The sequence below is a fragment of the Eurypyga helias genome, unplaced genomic scaffold, assembly GCF_000690775.1.
Source record: "Eurypyga helias isolate BGI_N326 unplaced genomic scaffold, ASM69077v1 scaffold3610, whole genome shotgun sequence".
Classification (NCBI taxonomy): domain Eukaryota; kingdom Metazoa; phylum Chordata; class Aves; order Eurypygiformes; family Eurypygidae; genus Eurypyga; species Eurypyga helias.
This window is the reverse complement of record NW_010226086.1, coordinates 103,870-130,097: the sequence shown is the minus strand read 5'-3', so window position 1 is coordinate 130,097 and position 26,228 is coordinate 103,870. Positions and strand designations below refer to the sequence as shown.

General features: G+C 38.2%; 1 protein-coding gene across 1 annotated transcript in view; it reads left to right on the top strand.

The window, feature by feature from the left end:
• The first annotated feature begins 875 nt into the window (after positions 1 to 875).
• Positions 876 to 26,228, top strand: part of MPP7 (membrane protein, palmitoylated 7 (MAGUK p55 subfamily member 7)) — a 105,328-nt gene continuing 79,975 nt past the window's right edge. Inside the window, exons 1-2 of the mRNA XM_010151429.1 lie at positions 876 to 1,044; positions 14,633 to 14,751. Coding sequence (XP_010149731.1) covers positions 1,008 to 1,044; positions 14,633 to 14,751 — 156 coding nt within the window. The 5' untranslated portion in view covers positions 876 to 1,007. The remainder of the gene's footprint in view (positions 1,045 to 14,632; positions 14,752 to 26,228) is intronic.

Here is a 26,228-nt window from a genome sequence, read left to right as displayed (position 1 = left end):
TCCCTGCAAACACATCAGCCCCTGCCCTGCTATTGGTAAACATTTCCAGTCTTAACTCTCAATTTCTTTTGACAGGTTGGTGTTGCAGTTTCCTATTTTAACACACTTGAGTTTACACACATTCACTTATATGTGAAATTGCTTTTTACTTTTGTTATATTTGCTTTGAATTTTCCTCAGGAGCTGGTTAAAAGAAAGACCCAAAATTTAGTATCAGTAGGCCTGTGCAATAATTAAAAAATACCTTAAAAAAAAATACTGACTTTATAGTAATGCATTACAGAAAAATTTCTTACATGGATTTCATAATAATGGCTCCATCAACTCCATGAATCTCACTGCTATTTACCTTTGAGAAGTGTTTGTTCTAGTCCTGCTTTTTACAACTTCAGTTAAAATTTGGATTGTGTCTAGATTACAAATAAGAATTGCTCGTCGGATATTAAATGAACTGAAAACAATTGAAAGGAGGTTAAACAGAAACACTGAATAAATTACCATGCTAGTAAGCTTTTTTTTTCCTGGGATAAGTAGTAGCAAAATTTGGGTGTCTTAAATTATTCACCATTTTAATTAAATAAACCTAGACCTTATTTCCAAAATACCTGACACGCTAGAGTTAGAGTATAATTTACATGACAGAAATGTGTTAAATTATTTTTACAGCAGAATGGGATTATTGGCGGGACAGAAGAAAACAAAAGTTGTTTTACCTGCGAGGGGAATCTTAACAGTCAGAAATAAACACAAAGCACTTTGTTTTCAGAGTCTTAAATCAAAAGCTCATTCTGTGATAATGATTTGGATTTGGTTAGCTGCAGTAATTTACAGTTTCAAAATGTTCTTAATTGTAAAATTCTGTTTCTGTTCTTTCTAGGAGAAGCAGGGAGATAGAATAAATCTTCGTAGACAACTTGGCTGCAAGCAGTTAAACTGAAATTAACTTCTGCTTTCTGGCCGCAGAGTGCTAGTCTGACGTTCCTGTGTGATCCTTCGCAGCCAAAATCATGCCAGCGTTATCAACTGGATCTGGAAGCGACACAGGTATGCAAGCCAAGGAGGACTGCATGTTTCTTCCAGATCTTATTTGTTAAGCCTACAGTTTCTATTTCAAGAAATCATCAAATAGGGTAACTAATTTTGGTCTCAACAGATGCTTAATTTAACATTTGAAATATAACCTTTTCCTCAAGTTAGTTTAGATACATGAAACACCACAGCTAAAATAAACGAAGTTTTAAAAGTCCCACCACCATCATCTTCCCTTCCATCCCAGACCCCCTAAAAAAACCAAATCCAAACAGATATTAAATATGGATACAAGGAATTTGGATTCACCTCTGAGCATGGTTCTTACAATGTTAACATGAAAAAGGAGGGAAAAAAAAAAAAAGAAAAAAAGATGATATCATACATGCCTTAATATTTGCAACAGTCTAGACTATCCCCTCTGTGAGTTACTTATCAGTGGAGTTATTTCTGAACTCAGTCTATTTAGTTCTGACACTTCTTTAACAAATTAGGAGAAGAAATATCCTGTCTGAAGTTCTCTTCCTTCCACATCAGAGTCCAGTCCCTATCACTGACTGCAGGCAGTGGGAGTGCAGATACATACCTTCCCATAGTTTCACCTTCCTCCTTGCAGTCTTAGGCTGCATTCAAAGGCTAAATCTCGTCTTGCTGTTAAGCATATGTTCTGTGTCCGCCAAGATTTTAACCCCTGTTTTACGGACAACTGAAGTTAGTGGTTTTGCTCGAGGGTGCTTGGTAAACAGGTGATCCAGCAGAGGTTACAATAGAGAGATCCCTGCTTTCCACCCTTGTGCTTGTTACTTTAGTTCAGCTAGTTCTATGTAGAAAAAATAACAGGAGCATTTTGAAAGTGAAGAGCGAGACTTCAAGTCAGAAATCAAAAACATAAAAACCAAAACCTGCTTTTGGTTCTTACTTTGAATAGACTGTAGACTGCAGTGATTTTTTTTCTCCATACCTCAGGTCCATATAATCTCAAAGATTAATCTTTAGAGTTGGGCATGTGTTTGTTCATTACTGTGGGGAGGGAGGGTTGTGTTTGTATTTATTTGCTTTTTTGGTGTTTGTTCATATTCCTTTGTTTAAGGAACTTGACTATCGTCTTGCCAAACCCTACCTCTCCATACCTTTTTCTCCCCTTGAGAAATAAGTGAAGTTGAAGCTGTTTGATGTGCTAGAGCTGAATGTTGGAACTTTTGAAAGGGTCTACTCTGGGTTGATTTTCCTCTCTGGATCTTTGCTTTCTTTATCATGCAACTTTTTGTGTCCTTCCAAACCCTATTTTTTTTTTTTTTTTTAAATTATTACTTGTCCAAATGCTTTCTGACACTTCAGAAGTCTCAAGAGCATGTTGAGATGAACGGCAGGGGGATGTGTGATGACTGGTGCCTGATGTTGACAATATTGCTTGTTTTATTGTTTAAAGAATGTAAATATGTCCAAAAGTAATAGTCATGGGCATACTCTCTTAAAAAGAAGAAAGGGCTCTAAAAAATAAAAAAAAATCCTAACTTTAAAATGACTTCACAAACTTGTTTTACTGTGCTGTTTAATGCATATGATGCTCCAAACACTCCTTGAATAATTATTGTGTGTGATAAAGTTCAACTATGTCCACTTTCCCAGGAAATCTATAGTAAAATGTGCTATACACCTTTGATATTGTGCTGTTAGATAATACTGCTTGTTAAACCCAGTTTGTTTTCTGCTGCAAGTTGTAAATTGTTTGTTTAAGTTGCATTTGGAGGAAAAGAGAACTACTTGTTTTCTTCCACTTTCTTTATGGTATTTCATGATGGGGATGACAGGTGTTTATTTTTTTGAATGGTTACATCAAACTTTGCTTTCTGTCCTGCTTATAATAACAGGTGGTTTCTAATCGGAGTCCTGTTTTTCTGCTCTTACTTTCACTCTTGCATTTAGAAAAGAGAAATGCAAAACGCCCTGCCTACATAAACTGGTGTGGTGACGTGTAGTGAGTTGATGCTGCTCTAGTCCATGAGAGGACAATCTGGGATGCTGTGGAATTAGCAAGTCACTTAGGGACCTAACAAACCTGCACATTTAGGATATGGATGTAACTTCATTTAGTCTGTCTGCTAAGACTCTATTATTAACACATTTTAAACAAAACCCTAACCTAGCCTATTTTTGTGTGTGTTCTATCCTGGTGAAGTTAAAATAAACCTGGATTTAATAACAAGTGAAAGAAGTCACTGAGGACTGGTAAATAGAAATGCATCATCTGCGAATATCGGAAAGTGGCCAAATCGTGGGCTATTGGGAACTTGGACACACTATAATGGAAGCACTGGGCTTTTTTTTTTATAATACAGACTTGGGCATTAGACCACTGTCAGAAGCAGGATCATGTTCATGATGGACCACACTTGATCAGACTAAATTTTGACCTACTCACATTAATTTTCCATTGCTTTTACTTTTTCAGCAGACTTTTGAGGTGTTCCCATGTCCTTGCAGCTGCTTCCTTCATATAATGTTTACATGCATCTAAGCATATGCATGGGTCCTTTCCAACCCAAACCATTCTGTGCTTGTACCACATTTTAACCTGGACAGCAGGTATCCACAAAAGCTGCTCTGTCCCTTCTCAGCCGGGCAGGGGAGAGAAAATAAAAGGCTGGTGGGTCAAGACAAGGAGGGATCACTGGCCATAGAGGGAAAGCTTCTGGCAGCTTCTCACAGAAGCCACCCCTGTGGCCCCCCTGCTAGCAAAACCTTGCCCCGCAAACCAAATGCATTATTCTTCTGAACACGGACCATGCCTCTTCAATCTGTTTTGAGAGGCATTTACCAGACTTTAAACTATGATAAATCAAAAGCATGGCTACAATATTTGCTCTGTTGCATGTTCCTGCACCTCCCTTAAGGTTTATAGTCCTGTCAGTGTCAGGTAAAGTAACCATCTTGAGGGGAAGGCAGACCTCCAGCCCGAGGCTGCATCTGAAGCTTTACATATTTTCTGTGCTGCAGAAGTCTATGTGAACTCTGTGTGCAAGCCTGTCAGAGTAAAGATACAGAGTAAGGGCACAGGTAAAGTAAGTCTGGCATTCACTTGCGTGATATATTTAGGAAGATCTAAGTTTGCAGTCCTGGCTTCACAGTAGATGGCAGCTTTGTTGCTGACTTCGGTAGAGCCAAGATGACATCATTATGCTTTAAGTGTTGTTTTAGTGTGAAAAACATCGTAAAATTGTTACAGATTTCTTTCCTCTCAACCCTGTATCAAGCTCGCACAGCTGACGAGTTTAAAAACGCTTTTCTGTTTCTCCTTAAAAACTAGCACACGAATGTGCAAAGCAGACTCTGTGTTTTTGATTTCGTGTATTGTCAGTGGGAAAATCGGATTTATGGGCCAAGTTTGGCCACCAAGTAAAACTGTGTGAGATTGCTTAAGTATAATGGAAGTCAGAAGCAGTTCTTGAATTTGAATATTGTAAATTATAGAACGAAAAAGTGTGCAGGGCTTACATTAGTTTCTTCTTGAGTACATATAGGAGCTAATGGTGTGCCAGATAGTAGAGTTTTTTGGGTATTACAAGCCTGTAAAACTGAATACATGTTAGTGTTTTAAATCAAAAAAACCCAACGCATTTGTTCCTAACCAAACTGTAAGTTCATGTGGCCTTTAAAATTTTACCGGGTTTGGTGTTTTCTCCTCTGTTTTGTAATAATACAAAACAAGATATGAAATTTGTTCACAATGTTGGGTGTTTTTCCAGACCGCATTTTTAATAGCGTATTCTGGTTCTTTAAGAATTATCTCAACCTCTGAAGCTGCGTGCTGGTGATGTGGATGTGCCGAATACTGGTAGAAATATTTTGCTAGCCTGTTATGCTGCTGTGATAGCTCCATAGTCCATATGGATTACTTCCCAATGAAGTGAGACCACCACAAGCAATGCGAAGTTCAAAGATGATTTTGCAGTCATCTGAACGATGAAAGATGCTGTTATTGCTTGTATTGTTCCCATGTAGAAGTTTCCCTTTATTTACTACACATGCATTTTAATAATCTTGCCAGTTTTAGCATAATCTGTTCTAAGAATGCTTGAAAAAGATGAAAAGGTGGAGAGAAAAAAAATAGTAAACTAAAGAAAAAGCTGAGTAGTTGGCTGCGCTGAGAGGGGGACATCAGAAACATCTGTAGGGGAAGAAGGACAAATTAAGCTGAAGTGGCTAGAGATTGTAGCCTTTTAAACCAGTTTTGAGAAGGAGGAGGGAGATACAAATCAGGGAGTTCTATTTTTACAGCCTGTTTAAAAAATGTAATAACATAAAATGAGGGCCAAGGATCTGGGTTCATTGTTATGAGATGAAGAGAAAGGGAATTTAGGAGAGTGATGAAGGAAAGATTTCTGGGAGTAGCTCTTCCGTTGGAGGCTGCCAGGGCAAAGGCTTTTGCAGGGTGATTGAATCCTGCTCCAAACCGCCTCTGCTTCTCCGCTGACGTGCCACGGTGGAAACGGAGCGGAGGGGAAGCCTTCGCTCGCTGGCTTTGCACTGTCCGACTTACGCATAGGTGTGCTGCCAGAGGCATAGCATGTAAATACCTTCAGCTGCATTGTGATTTCAAGGCTACCTAAATTTCTCATCACGTTGAAATGCACAGATATGGCTAGATTTTCATGGAAACAGATATGCTAGCAGAGGCAAAATTTATACTGAATTAATAAATAGAGCCGACATTTTACCGTGCATTTTTGAATTCTCCTCATCTCCAGCTGCCAGAGGCATTAAATGGCCTGTAGGCTAGCATTAGTATGGGAGATTTGGGAAAGTATGAGACGTATGGCTAGCCTTTAATTGTTTTCAGATTTAATTTTAAAAAATATAACTTGCTGGTGTTGGAAAGGGTATTTTGTTTTGGTATCAACATATTTACGGTGATTGTTGGAAAACTTGTTCAAAGTAGAATAAAATTTCTCTAAGCAGTCCTGGTTTGGGTTAATATTTTATATTACGCTGGACTGATTCAGCAGCGTGGAATCAGAAAATGTGTGCAATTATATTTACTGGTGGTAACCTCCTTAAAACTGTTACAGTTCTTGGACACAAATTTAAATTCAAATGGTCTGGCAGCTGCAATAATTTTTACTCATTTTTTTTGGTGAGCGATGTGTAGTTTTGTGGTAAATTTGAAGGTATGAAACCCTATATTGTTTCTAACCGGAGGCTTATATGTATAGCTGTATTTGCTGTACCAAAAGCTGTAATTACACCAGTGGTTGACAGTTCCTTGTGGTGCCAGATGTCCGTTACCGAGAGCAGGCTGCCATGCTGTACCGCTCCAGTGTAGCTGTGCCAGCATCCAGGTTAGCTAGCCGTGTGTACGTACTGTGTGCGGTTACTGTCGGATGAAAGGGTCTCTGGCTTCTCAGCCCGGCATCGCGACAAGTTTTGGCTGATTCAGTGAAACTGAAGCTGTTAGTAGTACTAAGAGGTGGTGAGATGCTTCCCTGCTAGCTGTTAGTTGCCTGTTGTGGAACACGGGTTCAAATGTGATTTTGCTTTTAAAATAACATATTAAAAAAAAAGAAACAACCAAAAAAAAAAAACACCAAGCCCCTCTACCCTCCAAAATGACCACTTCAATGCAGCATATTAATCGTAGGGATAAACTATAAAATAATTTAAATATTTAATATAGTTTAATTTTCTAAACTTGATTTTGAGGTGATGATATACTTTGACGCTATACTTTCATATCTGCTGATATACCTCTGACTTGTATATCAGGTGTTTGTGTCTGTATACATACATGACTGATATAATAACTTGTCTAGAGTGTTAAACTTTAAACTCAGTCGTACAGTGAATCACAACACTGAACTAATATACTGGTGTGTTTTTGGGCATCTGTACTGCCAGGATTGCAGGACTTCCACTGTCAAGACACAGTATGAAAGGTTGATATACATGGTAATCAGATGGTGTTTCAGGTAGTTTTAGGCACAGCTGAGTTGTAAGTAGACTTGGCTTCTGTTGTTAGAAGTCTTTATCCAGTCTTTTAATGAGATAGCGTGTCCTCCTTTTGCACATAAAAAATGCCACATTTAGTATTCCTTGCCAAGGTCTCTTAACCTTGAAAACTGTGATTAAAGAGTTAAACATGGTGAGCGTGCCCAGTGACATCCTAGTGCTGGAATGAGTTCTTTCCTGACTGCCTGCCAGGTACTCGCTGTTGACTCCTCTCGTGTTGATGAAGATCTAGACAGAAATACGAAAGACTCATCAAGCTGATGTCTGTGAAGGACCAGTCAAGGTTTTTCATGGTGGTGTAGTATGCAGGCTTTGTTGGAGGAGCAAAGAGTTTTGAAAAACATCATGAATGTCAGGTCTTCGTATGAGCTTTCCACGAGCTGGTTATTAATTTGTGCATGATAGGTCCCTTTAAATCAGTTTTATGTATGTGTTATTCTTGCAGATAATGGGAGAGCTTTTGAATACTCATGAAAGTACGTTTTGTAAACTTCCAAAGTATCCTTGTTGACACAGTGTCTAGTAACCACGTTTTGAGGGGTTTTGATTTTGAAGCAGCTTTGATGAGCCATACAACAAGAACTCTGCAGCAACAGTCTTGCCGTGTATGAATGCAAATAGGAACCAACTATTTAATTCGCATCAGAACGTAACGGTATGTGGTATGCTAAATCTGAAATACACGTTGAGACAAATCCTAAAAGACCAATAACTGTTTCAAACAACTGCGGATTCTTTAGCTCTGGGAGCCAAGTTCCAAAACTAAAGACTTTTCCATTTTGAAGGAAATAATATTTTTAAAAGTGGTGGGCTTAAATGATTGCTCGCTCTCAACATATTCTGTCATAATGTTGTTTTAGGGTGGGTTAACAAATGGTTGTAGCTTGGAGGAATAATAATTAGGTACAGCTTTTAAGCTAAAAGACTGTGTTGCCCTCAGTGAGTATGTAATCTTGTTCTTTCAGGGCGCTTACAGCAAAATTCTTGTTTTCATTAGGAAAAAAAAAGAACATTAATGTTTCTGTTGCTGTTCCATCTGTAAGAATTTCAGCATTTTACTTTTTTCTGGATTACAAATAAAATCAAAACAGTTATTTTATCAAAGATGATGATCACTTGCATGTCAGGATTATCTAGTTACTCTGTATTCTCTACCTTTGAAAATTAGATTAAATTTTTTTTTAAGCACTAAACTGCAAAATAAAAAAAGGTACATGCTAGAATGAGTTAATCGCTCTGCTTCTGCAAAGAAAAATTGTTAGTCTTTGTTAGCTTTTTGCAGTGTCAGGAAGCCTATATATTTGGTGGAATTACTTAGGAGAACATAAGAAAGAACTACTTGTAGCACATAAAATTGAGCACGTAGTGGTCGTTTCACAGCTGGAGTCTGATAGGACGGTGCAGTATGTCTTTCCTAACGCATAGGCGTACTGCATATGTTTTTATTTGAACCTGTGCGTAAACACTGATCTCAAACTTCAGAATGGAATTGTTTTCAGTATGTGGTGTTAGTGACCGATTTAATCACGCAGCAGCAAGGATGTCAGAATGAGTGTTTCTGCTGCAATGCTGTTTGCTTTTGTGCAAGGCAAGTGTTGTCTGAGCCTTAATGGAACTGTAAAGTACAGTTCAGATGTGAAAAAATGTTAGCTTGTTACAAATGGCAGCAAATGGTGCTGATTATTTTACCTTTGACAAAGTGGAAAATTTAAAGGTTGGTGTGTCCCGTTTTATTAATACAATAAAATTTTACAGTGTTGTTCTGGGCTTAGATATATGTTCTTTAGTGTTTATTATCCCTCAGTTACTGTAAAAACTTCTGATTTGAAGTCTGGCATCATTGTTCAGAATGCTTATTCAGGAAATTAATTAACATATGAAAGCAAATGCACATCCATTTGTCTCTATTTCTTTCCTTACACTAACCAAAACAAAATTGGTGTTTTCTTGTAATATGCAAGACTGATGGAATGCAGAGACCATATTTTTTATCATTTAGCACCAGTTTATAGCTTCCACAGACTTGTCCTAATAATGAAGCTATGAAGGATATGACAAGAATGGTGATATTAAGTTTCTCTAGACTAACAGTAAATTTTTCCATTGTGATGTCAAGAATGTAGAGCATCTGGAATCTGCAGTGTGAGTGGTTCAGTACGGGAACGCTTTCATCAATTGCTTAGCCATTTATTCTCCTCCTAGGAACAAGCAGTCTTCTATAGAATATAACACTACGAAGGAAGCAGTTTTCTAGAGCTGGAAAAATTCTTTATGTCCTGTTGTTTCTGCTTTAGAAGCTTTCCTAAGTTGCCACTTAGTCTTAAATTTAAATCTTGCAGCATGTACACATTTAGTGTACCCATTTTTAAATGGGAATTTTTGTTATTATACACTCTTCAGAATGAATAAAATTAAATCGTATTAAGTAAGGTTAGGAAAAGCTGAAAATACTTGGAAGACGGGAACTGCTTAAGTGCTGTTAAAAGAACAAATTGAAATTTATCTGTTAACTCAGCACTGTCCTTGCTTAAAGAGGTTTCAGACATAGCTGGATTTTCCCTTGAAATCATTTCCTTAGTCCAAGCTGGCAGAACGCTACAAGCTGTATTCTGCAGCCATTTTATCTTAACTTGCTCTTGCAACAAGTCCAGAATCTTCGGGGCAGTTTCTTCATCCATGAGAAGCTGTTGTAAATTTTAATGTTAGATTATGTATGTGTATTTAGATGATCTACATGTGCATTGGTTATATGGACTGTTTCTGTAGGCAAGGCTGTAGCTAGTCACTGTTTTTTAATTCCCAGTGTCACTTTTCTTAGCTGAACTAAATTTCATGGAAAGTGTACTGTATGTCCAGTATTAATTTCTTACTTTTAAATGTCTTTCTTCTTGAGTGAGATAATCAGATTTAATAGATCAAATAGACCATATAAGCACCTTCAAACAACCCCATCCCCCTTCCACTCTTAAGAGTTTTATAGTATTCCTGTGTGTAGTGCTTGTCTCCTGTTATTAATATTGCCATGTCATGGGCTTTTACTTAGTTCATAATATGTGTTAGATACTGTATCTAATTTATGTAACATCAATATAAATCACAGCATGCTGGTGTCTAAAACTAGGACCTCCCTTGTTTGTCTGGAATTGACTCCTATTACTGCCACTGGATTATGTGACCATGTTTAATCTAGGAAGGGCCCTTTTTCCTCCTCTGTTTCAATGACTTGGGAGTGTCCAGGGATGAGTACATTGTGATCTGGGGTTTTTATTTTTTCCCCATACTGTAGGACAGAGAGTACTTACTTCCCCTCTGATAATTGCAAAATAGTCATGTGTCTCCATGTTTAAGCTCATTGTTAATTTTTTTGATGTATGCTGAGGTCTTCTGGGACCTTTGAATAAATGCTCTGCTTTTAAAAATCGAAGTAAATGAGTTTTTCTTGTGTAAGTCGTGTTTACTTTACTGAATTTTGACACCTGAAGTATTTTGATACTAGAAAATCCCAGTGGGCATATGATTCCTTTTAAATATAAAAGCTGGTTAAATTTAGAAAAGCTAGGCTAAAAAAAAAATTACAAGAACCCAAGTAGAATAGCATTAAAAAAACACAAAAAGAAAAGAAAAAAGTGTTAAAAAAAAAAAAAAAAAAAAAAAAAAAAAAAAGACTTTTCTTTCCCCCAGACTCTTTACAGTGGCTAACATCAGGCATTAGAGAGAGGAGATATCTAGAAGTTGTCTTTAAAAAAGTACATATATATATATTTTAATAGCGGGTGTTTTTGGTGTTTAAATTGTGGGCATCTTTCCAAAATTGTGTGCAAAATACTTATTTTAGTAGGAGGTACATGCATGTGGTATGATTCGGGGGTGGGACTTTAAAAGAAACATCCAGATGACCAGGCATGTGCTTACAACGATACATTTCAGCTGAGCTGCTGAGGTGTGTCTCATTGTGTGGCTTATGCCATGAACATGCATGTTTAATTTACGAAACAGTTAATCTGAATATAGGGGGGTACACTTATGACCTTTTTGAAAGGTAATTTTTGTTGTTAGAAGTAGAATTCATTATAGTATCACTTCAGCATTTATAACTTACTGAAAAGATTAACACCCCCCCCTGGTTTCAACAGCTTGGCACCACTAAAACCAGTGAGAAAGTTGCATTTATTTCAGTGGCCTTTTGGCTTTGGCTTGCGGAACGACCTGACACGCTGGTTAGAAGACTTGCAGGAGGTTTGAGGTTGGACTGAAGCAGTCTTTGCTGTTAAATTTGGATTACTTCTCTTGTCGCATGGCAGCATCCGTCTGCAGTGACTCCTTACAGGGCTCCAGAGATTTGAGCTTCCATCCTTCAGGTGTTGGACAGATGGATGTGACAAGCTACCAGATCTGGTGATTTAAATTAGGCCCCTGTGTAGTTGCCCATGTAATGGTTTCAACTTCATCACCAGTTTACAGTAACTCGACAAATTGTTGTGTCCCTACTATTATTTTATTTTAGAAGGACTTAATTTAAATCCTGTTGGAGAGTAAAGTCATATGCCAGCCGCAATTTGCACTGTTCCTTCACACTGAAATGAGTAAGAACAACGCACTTGGTGTAACTGAGAGACAAAATGTGACATTTGCATTGAAGGGGGTATATGTGTGTAGAAGAACCTTGTAGTGTTTTTCTTCATAATGTATAAAAATGTGAATGCCCATCTGAAAATTTTGGGTTCCATGGTACTGGGCACCACGGACAGAACATGACTCTAGAGTGGCCAAGGTTTACTCTGTCTGTAAAGGTAAACCTTTCCAGGTGCTAGCACCTTCTGCTGCCAGTACCTCCTGTTTGCGAGGAGGCTATAGCTGAGTCGGAGGATCTGAAATTACACAATTTGAACTTTGGGCATATTCTAGATCTTCATCTTCTGCTCTTTCCAACTAAATATCCTGAGTCCTCCTCCTGCCCGATTTTAATTTGTTTCCTTGATTGAGGCTTTTTATTTTTATTTCCAATGGAAATCCATAGGGGTATCCCCGCACAGGTTGGCAGGGGGGTTGGAACTAGATGATCTTTAAGGTCCCTTCCAACCCAAACCATTCTATGATTCTATTTCTGGCTACATAGTGCTTGGTTTCAGGAGGAGTGCGAAGAGCAGGAGCATGGTGTTCTTTAGCATGCTGCGTGGTATATTCCTTCGGTTCCTCTACTGCAGGGGGGGGGCATGATTCTGATGTGCTTTGACTCTAGAGCCAAAGCAGGGCAGCACTACAAACACAGACCATGGGATTGTGTAAAACCTGTTGGTGCTTGTTTTATTTCCTCCATTTCCCCGGGAGAGTTGCACGGATTGGCTGCGTTGCTGTCAAAGCTCTCAGTGCACCAGGGCTGTGGCCACCCGTTTCCCCACAAGGGCAGTTGAGGGCTGTGTGAACAAGTGAAGCCCACAGACACTTTTGAGCTGGATATGGAAACTTTAATGCACGTAAGCGCCTGCAGGGTTGCTCAGTCCTGGAGTGCCAGCAGGCGGGATTTTTCTCTGGGAGTTCTATGTGTAAAACTCAAAGTCTTGTTATGGTCAGATTCAGTGCCACCCTGTGTCACTACTGTAACAGTTAATCCGTTAGGAATCATGAACTCTTTTTACAAGAATTAATGAAACATAAATTTTATTTGCACTGGGGTTTTAATTGTCAAAGCTTTGAAGAGCAAGTTCCAAGGATAGAATAGTTTATAGTTGATTATATGTGAAACTTAAGCACATCTGATGGATCAAGGAAAAGAAAACTTACTCTGTTATATATCCCTTACTTGAAGGGAGTGGTTGAAGCTAATATTTTCTTTCTTCTGAATGGCACATGTGAATTGTTCTTAAGCAGTTACACTACAGTGTAAGCTTATATTTAACTTCCTAGTCCATTTTCCAACAACCTTCAGGTTATTCTGCAGTAAATGTAACAGAAGTGGCTACGTGCAGAAATATAAGGCTGATTATAAAGAAATTTTTTTCATTTTCTAAATGAAAATGTTTTTGAAGCATAAATTGCATGATAAAACCAACCATTTTTGCTAAGTGCTGAAGTTCTGATAGTCCGGAAGGTCAGAGCCAAGAGTCCCATTCAAACTTCTGTTCTCCGGATGTCAGCTCAGTTACTGAGTCTCACTAGGCAAGGCTCAACATTCTTTTTCTGTCCATGAGAAATTGTAGTGGTTAAGTTGTATCCTCTTTTTGCAGTATTACTGAAGCATAAACAAGAGCAGATTTAAACAAAAGCAAGATTCTAAGAGAAATGAATGTCAGCCACCAAAAACGCTTTGACCACAAAAAGAATGTATCTGGAAGGAACTTTTCTTTTCCAGAATATTTTACTGAAAGGCAGTGCAAAGACAAAAATGTTAAATAATCGGATCCTGAAGGTGCTGTCTGTAATTTTGAAAGGGATATTTAGTGCCTGGAAAGGTTGTGAAATAATTTATTTTAAGAAAACTTAAATTGTGAGTTTTAGGGAGATAATAGGCATAATAATGATAGGTAACCTATAACTTAGAACAATGTTCTTTACCAGTAGAATATCTCGTAAATCTGTCCTTGTGATGAACAGCAGCACTTACACGGTCCTGCTATTATTTTTAGTCTGAGTATCTTTGATCCCAGGAGACTATTGGTGTTTTTGTAGACAGCAGACAGGAGAAAAAGGCATTTTGTCCTTTTTACCCCAAGTAATCCCACTGGAAAATTAAACATGTGCTATGAATTGATATCAACTCATGCCAGGTTACCTCCCTAAAGAGGGCTGCTGCAAACACTGTTGCTGCATTTCTTGGACAGCAGTTTGATGGCCTGTGTGCATGATGGATATTTTATGCTGTATGCTACTGTGGAACAGTGTGCTACTGTCTGCCCCTCGGAGACCGCTGCCGAGGTGTGCCACAAATAACTGGGAACAGCCATTGCTTTAACCCGATGGAGAAACTCAACCTGCAAATTACAAATGTTGCTGAAATATTTTCTCTGTGTGTGTGTGTTCGGGAAAACTGCGTTTGTTTTGTTTTTTAAGGTTTAATCCTGCAAAAGAGAGCAGTTCCTTTTGTCTTGCTGTGGATTCCTACTGAACACAGGATTAAAAAAATGTATTAAGCAATATATTAGCAAGAAATATTTAGAGAAACCACGAACCTTTTTTTAATGGACCACCCTATCCAGTTTCTGTTCTTTTAAGGAAGTTTTTCCTATTCATGACTCATTTCACTCTTTGGCTAACATCAAGGGAAATGGAATAACGATTAAGCAAAGGAATGTATGTTTTTTTTCTGGTTTGTTCTTTTTTTCCAAACCTTTATGAATTTTCTGCATAACCTTGTGTAAATATATATGGATGTAGAAGCTTGACAACTGTGACAAGGTAAAAAGTACACTGCTAATACTTGCTTCTTAGTAATTTTTTTAAATGTTCCTTTTGGTTCTACGAGTTAACATTATGCTGGATACTCCAGACTCCCTATTCAGTTAAAGTGACATGCTCCAGGCAGCCAATTACACAGAACTGTTAAGTGAAATTAATGAGATCACCCCCAGATTACACTTTGTGTTTTATTTTCATTTTATAGGTCTGTACGAGCTGCTGGCTGCGTTGCCAGCCCAGCTGCAGCCACATGTGGACAGCCAGGAAGACCTGACCTTCCTCTGGGATATGTTTGGTGAAAAAAGCCTTCATTCACTGGTGAAGGTAAACCACATTTAAGTCAGATTCTCTTTGAGAAGAGCATATGGAAAAATGTTTTGAGCGCCATCTAGTAAACCAGTGATCAAACTGTTGCTGAGTGAAAACAAAACAGCCTTGTTGTAACTCTGTTTCTGTCAGGGGTGGAAGTTGTTAAATAAGAGTCTACCAAAAATACATAGATGATTTCATTTAAGAGTGATGTTTTGGCAGTGTAATGCTAATGCAGCAAACATATGTTGTTTGCCCTTGTTTAGAAAAAAAGAGTACGAAATAGTAGCAGGAAATCTGAGACTTCTTTATGGTCAACATTCAAGACCTGGAGTTTAGCTTAAATAAATAAATGTTCACAGCAAAAATTAGAAGGAATATATTTTCTGAGGTCAAGCATGGCAACAGTTCAGTAGCCACATTAATTTAAAATAATTTCCTTTAACAAAGTCAACTGTAATTCTAGTAAGCTGTTTCTTTTATTGGCTTGCCTCCATTTAAAATTGTATTTTGCACATAAATATGTTGGACTAAAATACGACCTAAAATAAGTTTGGAAGAATACTTGACTAAAGTGTCCTGATATGAAAATGATCAGCAACAAGGAATCAAAGCATGGCATGGGAGTATGCAGAGCTACCCCAATCATGTTAAAATCGCTTATAGCAGAAAAGTGGGACCAATCAGCTGGTTAGAAATTTTCCACTCCTACGAAAGAGTAAGTGCATCTTCAGTCTCCAGTACAGAGCTAATTCAGGCTGGAAGGAAATTCTGAGGTCTCAAATGAGCCAGTAGGTGGTAGTAACCTGTGCCGTGAATATATCCAGACTCACACATAATTGAGCAGAATTTGTAACCCTTGTCAGTCATTGATCTAGGAGAAGCTTAAAATTTGGATAATTGCAATGTAGGTTTTAAATCACCTTTTTTCATTTTTTTCAGCTATCTTATTCTAGAAGAAGATGAAATAATGTTGATACTTGGCCAAAACTATTTTCAAATGGGCTGAGAATTAACATATAAAATAAACACGAGTATTCTCTGGTAGCTGATACACAAAAGCAGCGAAGAGAGGGACGCTGCTGGGCAATACTCACTTGCCTAATCTGAAATGCGGTGATTTCCAGACTCCGCTTTGCTGCAGCTTCTCTTCAGGTGGCTAACATCATCACTGAAAGGGGAACGCTGGTTTTGTTTCTAGCACGGGCTGACATGCTGTGCCTCTAAGCAAAATGTTAGGTCAGTAGCTAAACCGGTTTTCTGTCTGGGTTGGGAATTGAAGAAGGCTGGCTTGAAAATGCGTGTCGATTTGCAAACCGTTGAAATTTCAGTATGTTCTGTTGACGCAAAACTTAAACCTTTTCGAACTTGGTCACTTGCTCCCCTTTGCCGCTTCCCCCAGAAGAACACAAAGACATGGCAGCAACACTGGTTTACTCACCCCGAGCATACTCTGCTTGGAAAATTTGGCTCTCCTAGATGCGTGCCCTAGTTACCAAGTTGTTTGTTATTGCAGGGTGGACTGGTCTTTCGCTTTTTAACAAAAATGAATTCATGAGAGAGCTTGCTTGAGGCAGATAGGGAGTTCTGGGGATCAGTGAATGGTCACTTTATTGCAGTTACAACAAGAAGGCATTGAAGTATTCCAACCATCTTTATTACTTATCTTGTCAGGTTTAGGTCCAAATATTAAAAGTAGGTGTAACTGACACTGTGAACGGTTCTTTTAATGTCCTATTAGGTCTCACACTATCTTAAATCAGACTTAATTCTTGAAATTGCATCTTTACTGTTCTCTAGTTGCACTTCTTTAATATACCATACTAATGAAATTCAAAAGAAAAAGTTTTTTACTTATAAAAATTGAGACTATGAAGACCATCTGGTCTGATGCAGAGCATATCACAGGCTACTGAACCTCACCTTTTGGTTTTGTGGGCTTCAGTTATGGAAAGTAGGACACGAAGAACTTTCAAAAGGTTATCTAGTTCATATCCCTGTCCCAAGATGGGCTTAACTGTATCTGCAATGGATGGTATTTGTTTGACCTTTAACACTTTTTTGTGGAGTATTATTTAGCATCCTATCAAGTTTCAGAGAAGGCAATCCATAGCCTTTTTGGAAGAGACTTGTAAGAGCAGAAGAATGAAGCCCATCTGCCATCGTTTTTCCCTGTTACAAGGCTTCAGAAGTGCCAAATATTTCATTCTGGGTTCTGGTGTCTTATTTGAAAGACTGTTTTTCCTAGCAATAACTTTTAAAGTGAACTGTACTTGCAAAGACAAATATTTAATGCTTCAGGCAGAGAATGATGACAGATCTTTTTTTTATTAAAAACAACAAAAAAAGGCACTAGCTTAGAGCCAAGGATGTTGCGATCCTGGTATGTGTCGGTTTTGGAAGAAAATTAGCATGGATGTACTACTAATTAGGCACTAATATTTCTCTATTTCAGACAGACACACTGCTTAATGAAAATTTGTATACTGCTTTTCTCACCTTACTGTTTAATAATTTTAAATATTAGAAAAGAGCTTTTTTCCTAAGTTAAAAAAAATAGATAAAATGCTCCAAGTTATTTGAAAAGTTTAAATATAAAATGAACATTTTACTTTTTCTACAGATATTCTTTGTTATATGGATATTTGTCATACTGTTTTCTGTATGGTTGTATACTGTGGCATAAGGTTTGTTATTCTGGCTCTCTTAATACCGAAAAGAAAGAAAATTTAAAAAAAAAAAGGCCCCAAGCCTTGTCTTGGAGTTCTCTTCATTCAGTATTGTTGGACAGAAATCTCTTTGTGAACTTGGATCAGCCTGAGCTGTTCTAAGAAGTCAGAAATGGAAAAGTTGTATTAGATCATCCAGTCCATTCCCCTGCAAATGCTGGATTGTTCCCTACAGTACATTCCTATTGTAGTGAGTAAAACCAGCAAGAACTGATGCAACTGTTCTTGCTGTCCTTTTTCTCAATAAAGGAATCCGTTGATTAGATTTTTAGTTTGCAAAGTATAGAGAAAAGGGAACCCACAACTGTTGCTGACAGTTTGGAAGAGAAAACTGGCTCTGGATAGTGAATGTTTAAAATTTGTCTCTGCTTCCCTCAATTTGTTACTTCCTTGTCTTATTACACGACTCTCTTAAATTCTACCAAAAATCTTCAGCCATCTGATTACTTCTTATATAGCAGAGACCCCAGTAATTCTGTGAAGATTTATAGAAAAGAAAGATGAAGGGATGATCCATCAGGGTAATTACGAGCACTAACATAGCTTGAAACCTGAAATAGTACACGTGTGCTCAGCTTGGATTTGTTTTTAGAGGAACAGAAGGGATAAATAAAGATCTGTTCTAACTACTACTTCAGCTTATTTTTAGAGAAGCTGCAAGAATTTCCATGTGTTTGCTTGCTGTTATTGCACTGGACACATGTTTTACTGTTTGTCTCTTGAGCTCTAAGATTAAGCTTCTACTTGCACTGTTGCCTTAAACATTTCTGGTTGTGGACGTAACGCTCAAGAATTGAGTAAGCTGCTACTGAAGTATTTCTTAACCAACTATATTTTATTGATTGGTTTTGGCCAGCTTGGAGCATGCACAGTTCTTTAGCCAGTACTGTACTTTGCATTATGAAAAAGAAGCCATGGCTAGGGGTGTTGCTGTTCCCTTGATAGGGAAGGGTTTATACATCCAAAAAGAAGTATGTGGTACTGGAAAAGAAAATAACTACTTCAAAAGTAAGGAATATTTGGTGAAGCTAGTCTGATTTTTTTTTTAATAACTGCATAGTATTTTGGTAGCTGGCCTTGCAAGACCTTTATTTCTGCTAATTTTCTATTAGTTTCACGTAGGTGTGACTTGGCTTGAAGTTCTGAGAGATTTTGTGTGTGCTAATATTTGTCTGTGTCAATGGCTAACAGCTTTTTCTAAGTAATCTAATCTCTAAAAATAAAATACCTGAGTGTATCCTGGTGTAACTTTTTTGGCATGTAAATTGAATCATATGATTACATAGCCCAAATTTTACGATCACTGTGGTGCACTGGAAATTTTCAGTGTGAAGACTCAGATTTTTCAATATGTAAATATAGATACTTTCAGCCAACTGTGGTTCCTCTGTTGGTAATGAGAAAAATAAAGCTAGCGTTTAAAAAAGATGAGCTGACGAGGGTAAAGCAAAAGGCTTTTTACACATGCTTACAGTGATAAAGTCAGTGATCTGCAGATAAATATGCTAAATCTTCAGTCTGGACTGGTACAAGCCTAGTTCAGAGGCAAGTTTATCTACACTCTTAGTTTTTACGGGGAGCTTTACACACAAAGTCCATGGAAAAAAGCTGTTGATCTATAGGATGAACAACTGTGTACCTATAATACAGAGTCAGAGAATCTCAATAGGATTTCATGGCTTGTTTTATGTTAGAGGATAGACCAGCTCGTAACTATCCAGCCTTGCACGTGGGAAGCTGTGCAGGTTCTTCTGGATACTCATGGTGGGGCCATATGGTGCCGCTTCCCCTGCCCCTGTGATGTGTCAGGTATCCTTCAGCCAGCATCAAGGGACATGCTGCACAGATCCCGTGTATTCACCTCCCGTGTTGTACATCCAAATGGTGAGTGCTCTTGCCCCTGAGCATGTGCTCAAGCATCTCCTCATGTGGATCTTCTTCCCTAAAGAATGTAGAAGAAATGGATGTGAGATTATACGAGTTGTTCTCATGAGGCGTGTGTGACAACTAATTGTGCCAAACTCATTGTTCTGAATGCTTGATGGGGACGACCCATAGACAGAGGGAATGAGATCTGTGTGTCAAAGGACTTGGGAGGGTGATGGTGGCTGAGGAGGATGTAGTAGATGGTGTAAGAGCTCAGCGTGACACAAATGTAATGGAATGAAGGTTGGAGATTGTGCCGAGATGGAGCTGACCTCATTCACGGCAGCCCAGTGATGTTAATGTTGACTGCTTCTGCATGTCAAGTTTCAAGCTGGTATTGAAATATTTTTGCTGAAAATACAAATGTTATTTACTTTCTCATTACTTTGTTCTTCATACACACTTTCTCCAGAACTAATATTTATACAATCTTCATAATTTATTGTTGGAACTGTCAGTTTCCGCAGGTCACAAGAACTCTTTTTCTATTAAACGTTATGTTATATAGTAAATGGAGAGAGTTGGATATGTTTGTGAGGGGGTTTTGATGGCCAGTATGTTTGCACCTGTTAAGAGAATCATGATGGGATTCTCTGGTTTCAGGGCAGGCAAAACCAGCTACCTCAGAAGGCGCTCGGAGGGGCTGCGTTACCCAAGAGCGGCAAACCTGGAAAATGCACTAGAAAAGTGTGGGCCAGTAAGTGGGTCTGGGGGTGAGTAGACCATAGGTGGCACCTAACCTCAAATCAAATGGAGTGAGTGGGTTGTGGTTTCAGGGGAAAGCATTGTAGAGTTGGAGAGGTGTACAGACCACCTCAGAGCGGGTGGAATTATTGAAACTGATCACTCATTCACTAAAAAATTGCGTTGATACTTGAAGTCCTTAAGTCCTTACTGCTGTGTTCTCAACAATATTTATTTTTAAAAAAGCTGTGCCTCCCCGCTATATGGAATAAGCTGCAGTTCTGTAAATTCATGTAGAGGTCTGAAGTGCTGTTTGCTTTGGAGATGGGAAAGAAATGAAGGAAAAGGCAGTGTGAGTAAGCATTTACCACCTGGCCATCTGGAGGAGTAGGTGTTAGTCTGGTGGTTGGCAGCTGGTATCAATTCATGGCCAATGAAAAGTAATTGTTCTTCAGGCTCTAGAGGAGAATCAGGCAAGGTTGCCTCTTACGTTATAGTTTACATCTTGTAGTCAGGGAAAGCGTGCAAAACCTACTGATCGCAAGAGTAAAGCGATCGCTCTTGTAATGCAGACTGTCCAAACAGTGCACAGATGTGGTCTGCTGTGGCGGTTTGAAAAGTTGTACAATTTCTGGCAAAGGGAGAAAGAATTTACTATAGTTGAATTCATTAATATTGAGGTAGTAGATTATAGGTGGTGGTTATTTGCCATTCTTTAAATCCAGATCATCATAGATCTAGGGTGTCTTAATTTTTGTAAGGATGTGCTTGTTGAAAGAGGTGCGTAGTTCAGTCTTGCCTCAAATCCTTTTGGGAAAACACACGATATGCTAGAGAGCTATCTAGCAGTAAGGTATATACGGACAGTACTAGGATACGGAATCTGCAAAGAAATATGAAAGCTGCATGGTGAAAATTTAAGGCTTTTCTTTTTCTCATTGTCTAGAGAGGAAGCTTGATCTCCAGTTAATTTTTGAAGCTTCCTGCTTGAGTTGTGTGTACAGAATATATATGGAGAAGTGCTAAAATTGCAGTACTCATACAAAATATTTGTAGATAACGGTCTAATTCATATAGTGAAATATAAACTTGCCACATGCTTTCTGCTTACCTGTGGATAAAAATTACTGAAAACATGGATACTCTGTTAAGAAAGCTTCTTGATGACCGACAATAGTTTGTATTTGTATTTGGAGTGATTACCACTGAAGCAATGTGTCGTTTTGCTTCCATCAAAATTATTGCATCCAAAAAAAGTGTAAAGCAAGGTGTTATTCCTTAGGAAATGCCACATAAATTGCAAGTGTTACTTTTGAAGCCAAAATGGGTTTTTTTTGAGACTTGCTCAATAGCCAGCAACTGAAATATGCAAGTAGAGATCGCTCTTAGCTGGAGGCAGTCAGCTGCCTTTAAACTTAATTTCCATGGGAACAGTGATCAGATTAATCAAAATAAGGTAATTGGAGTTTTACAGAAAATAGTACAGAATCTTTACTTTATTCAGGCTGATACTGTTTCCATGGAAACATTCGGAGAAAGGTAGCTAGCAGCCAGGCATTGAGCGAATGCTTCTCTTGTTGAGATTGAGGGGTCTTCTGGTTAGGTGTATGTTGAAACCTTTGACTTGTTTGTGCTCTTGTTGTATAAAAATGCAGTACATCAGGTAATAATTGGGCAAATATAAGCATAGTAGAAATGAATTCCTGTTTGAAATCATGGCTAAACCCCTGAACTTTCCACGTATTATAACATGTAACTGGTTTACTGCTTCCTGTTAAAAGACGAAGTAGTTATGATGCGTGTTCACACATACATACCTGTGCTTATTTGTGCCTTTAATCAAGTGAAAAAAAATACGCCTCCAATTTATTGAAAAAGTCCAAAGCACAGCTTTGGATGATATAACCTTGTTTGTCAGAAAATGCACATCATGTTAGTACCAAATGGATGTGTTAGTGCAGTTGTGGTGAAAGATGGATCCTGTGTGGTGGTTCAACCAGAAGGATTTGTTATAATTATAGCTAGTAGATACCTTACCAGGAAACAGACAGCTAATGGACATAAAGAGCCGTTTTGTCCCGAAGTCTATTGCATGGTTTCTCCTGTGAGTAATACTTTTCCGTGGTTTTTTTCATCTTTAACTTGATATCTATCCAGCGTTAACTTCTTGGTCAGAAGTTTGGTCTCTCCATCATCTTGCATCATCTGCGTCAGAGTTGCAAATGTGTTTAGCGGTAGACACTTTCAACTTTTCATCTAGATTTTTGTAAGGAAGTGCAATTCTTGTCATCAACTCTTCCTTTCAGACCACTTTGTTAACAACAGTAATAAAACAATTCAAAGATCAGTTTCCAAAATATCAATTAAATTGCTTTCTTGGCAGTTTAGTCTCATAAAAGCTGTAGAAATTGGGTTGATATCAGAAGTCTCTACAGGTATGGTGTACCAACGAACTTTTGAAATGAAAAATAAAGCAGATAAGCTTATTAAATCAGAGGTGTGAAGTGTTGGTGTATGACTATTACTTTAAACTTGTGAATAAATCAGTGCTTTGGAATGTGAAAAAACTTTGGTTTAGGTTAATATCCAGACAGAGGCATTTTTTTGGATTAGTGGTAGTTGATTTAAAGTTTCTTCTGGGAAACCTCCAAAGAGTAGCAGAAATCCAGCCAAAATGTACTGGACATAAAAGAAGTAAATCAATCCTTCTAAGACAAATAGTTTGTAATTTCATTGTTACCGAGGGGGCAGTGTACCAGGCTGGTGACGAAACTGGTGCAGCAGCTCGAAGAGAAGTTTTAGAACCCAAATCTGTGCTCATACCCAGATTTTTCTTGTCTTATGAAGCTTGTACAGTATTTATTTAACCAAAGTGATACATTTTTGTCTATGATACTTAGGCCAATTAAAGGTCTCGTAAACTGCTCAGTAGTAGTAGTCTGATAAATCCAAGACATCCAAGGATAATGTAATTTTAAACTGTTTTTCTACAGTGTTCTTTTCCCTTGGACCAGACGTTCTGTGGCAGAACATGAGAGGGAGTGTTTAGAAGGATTTCTTGTTACTCTCTTGGACTATTTTCCTTTTAAGAAGACAAAGTCATAACTACCCAAACAAGCCTCTGAAATGCAAAAACATTGTAAGAGTTAAGGAGGATGGGTTGTGATGGTTATAAAATCTTTCTGAAGCATGAAACGTGTTACAATAAGACTTAGTAAAAACCTTAAAAATAAGATTTAGTAAAAATGTCTGCCTGTGTTTCCTACCAGCAGATTTTGTTACTGCTTAAGTTAACTTTCCCTTTTTTTTTTTTTTTTAAATCTTGGCCATATCCATTCTCCAGCTAGTCCTTGTAAAGTTAACTTGTAGGGATCAGTAAGATAGGTAATATTACCTATATCCTCACTATCTTTCCTCCTTTATATGAAATACAGGCATGAACACACAGTCTTTACTTACCTTTTCTTTTTCTGTTCCCCATTACTTTTCTTCTGTGCCATCTTAAGTACTGGATTTTTAAACTTTTTTCCTGTCATCTCTAGTATAACTCTTTGTTTTTTCTTTTTAAAGCATGGAAAGAACAGAGCAGCATAGTATGCTTCATGTGCACTATTCCTTTAGGCCTACAGTTAGCATTGTTTGCATAGCAGTTCTCTTAACCCCAGGTTGTTTCTCTGATAGCCATTTCTGTGTATCTGTAGAATCCAGTGCTCGCTTTGCAGGTGTGCTGATGTCATTGGAAGTTCACTTCACACATAAGTTACACGCTGCAGCTCTCAGTTTAATGCAAGCGCTTAACATACTGCTGCTATCCGTGTGGTACACCGTCACTGCCGAGTAACCAACAAGGTGCTGAAGAAATAAGGCTTAAAAACATGCACAGCATAAGGCTTACTTGTCTGTAGAAATGAAGGATGAGTAATTTACAATGCGTAGTTGCTATAACATGACTGTGCCTTCAATGCAATAGCAAAAAACAGATGTACATCTTCAGAATGGTGATAAAGTCCATTTCTGTGCTACAGAGAGAAGGGTCTCATGCTTTCTTGCTCTAGATGAACCACTCTGTAAAGTACCTGTGGTGTAAAAATCTTTCTTGTTCCTGTAGCGACATTTTTAAAAACATTGAATTGTCTAAATTTAGAGCTGTCTTGGATTTGTTTTCAAAAACCACTGGTGTCTCAGTTGGCCATTTAGATTGTGCTTGTGTATGGTCATGTATTTTGCAGCTGTCTTCCTCCCCTTCCCCAGTCTTTCTTACTAGACCCAGTTTTCTCTCAGTGTGTCCTCCCATGTACATCTGCAGGCTTCTTCTATTTCTCATCTACTAACTAAGGATTGGATTAATTTATTGTAACTTAGGGAAATTAAGACAGGAAGTGTATAAAGATGAAATATTTGTATGCCATGTTACTGCGGCCATATAAATTCCTACAGAAAACATTACTCTCGCCTAGTTTGCATGTATTTGCAAAGTTACGCTATTTCATTACTTGCGAACTAGATGAGATATTTAATCTTTTACACTCCAGCAATGCTAGAGTTTGAAGGTGTTATGGGAGTTGCCAAGTGTAGCTGACCCCAGGATGTGAGGACTCCTCTGTCGCGGTGCAGAAGCTCAGTGTGGTGCACTGAGATATGGATATGGCCGCTGCTGTTCCCATTTGCAGGTCCAACCAGTAGCACAGCTGAATAGTACCTGGACCCAGGGCCCTTTATCTAGCTGCTGGTTAAGGCCTTGAGTCCTTCCAGATAGAGGTTCCCTCTTGCTGGCTACTCCTGATTAAAGATTGCCAGCAAAGTGCACACATAATTAAGTTCATTAGGGAAATATAAACACACCCTGCTCTCATCAGTTTCTGGACTTGGAGTTCTCACACACAGGCACATACCCACTGATGTTATTGATGCAAAGGAATAAAATAATAATCTATTTTAACTTCTGAATTCCATTATTTTAATTTGATCATCTCTACTTTCATTCACTGTACTGGATGAATCAGTCTGCCCCTCGCTGCATCTGCTGATCAGCAAGGACACATTTTTGCTTCAGAACAATTTGTTTCACAGAATGCTATGCCAAGTAGACACTTTGTGCTCTCCCCTTCAATTTCAGGTTGTTTTTCCTCTGATTTCTGTCCTGCTGTGTTTCTCTTTCATGCTGTTTCATAGACTTCTGCCATGAAGTCATTGCTCGCAAGAGGAGAAGGTTTCGAGCCGTGGAGCCACTGACTCTTTTCTCCCCAGTGGCTCAGGTACAGTGTGACCCTTCATAAAGAACATATTTACTGAGTGGTGGGGATGGTGTGGGGTAAACGGTCTTATTTTGTCCATTGGAAAGTAAATCTGTATTGTTTCCCTTTCTCTTTCTAACTTGTTGACTTCTGCTAGAAATCACAACCTGTGCAAGGTAAACGCCAGTGGTGTCATTAGTCACAAACATGACTGCCTCAATTATTTTGACATTTAAGAGTTAAAAAAAGAAAAGGAAAACGTGCCAGCTATAAATGCTAGTGATTATGTGTGGGGTAGCTTCAGTACTGCTTTACATTTAGTATGGATATCATCTTCATAAAGTATCTTGAATTTTAATGTGCTTTACAGATCAGGTTTCATGGAAAAGAGCAGTTTTTGTTAAGATTTAGTGATTAAATAATCCAGTAATGACACTGCAGGCATATATAGCTTTAATCAGAATCAAACCATAAATCAAAGTGCAATTTTGTATTTCCAAGTTTCAAACATTCTAGGAAAAAAGTAACCCATGATTGTAATCATGGTAATCGGCATCTGAAATACTAAGCTGGTCATGTTGAAGCTTGCTATGTCATTAAAGGCTAACTACAAATCATACCATAGCACATGCCAAGCAACAAAATATTTGTAGTTGTGTGCCCATGCTCTTTCATCTTGAAACATCCACTTTCTAACTAATTCTAACTAATAAGCTGACCAAGTTTTATTATTGTCTTCTCCCAAAGGGGAAGCAAAATTTTTCTCTTGTTGCATATCACGTAACCACTGAATAAGTCTTATGGCTTGACCATATCTTCTGCCTTGCTTCTGCTCTGTCTCTGTTTTCTGAGTATATAGATTGGTCTTCTAACTTACTAGAACTGGATTAATTTCTATTTATTTTTCTACTGCTAAATG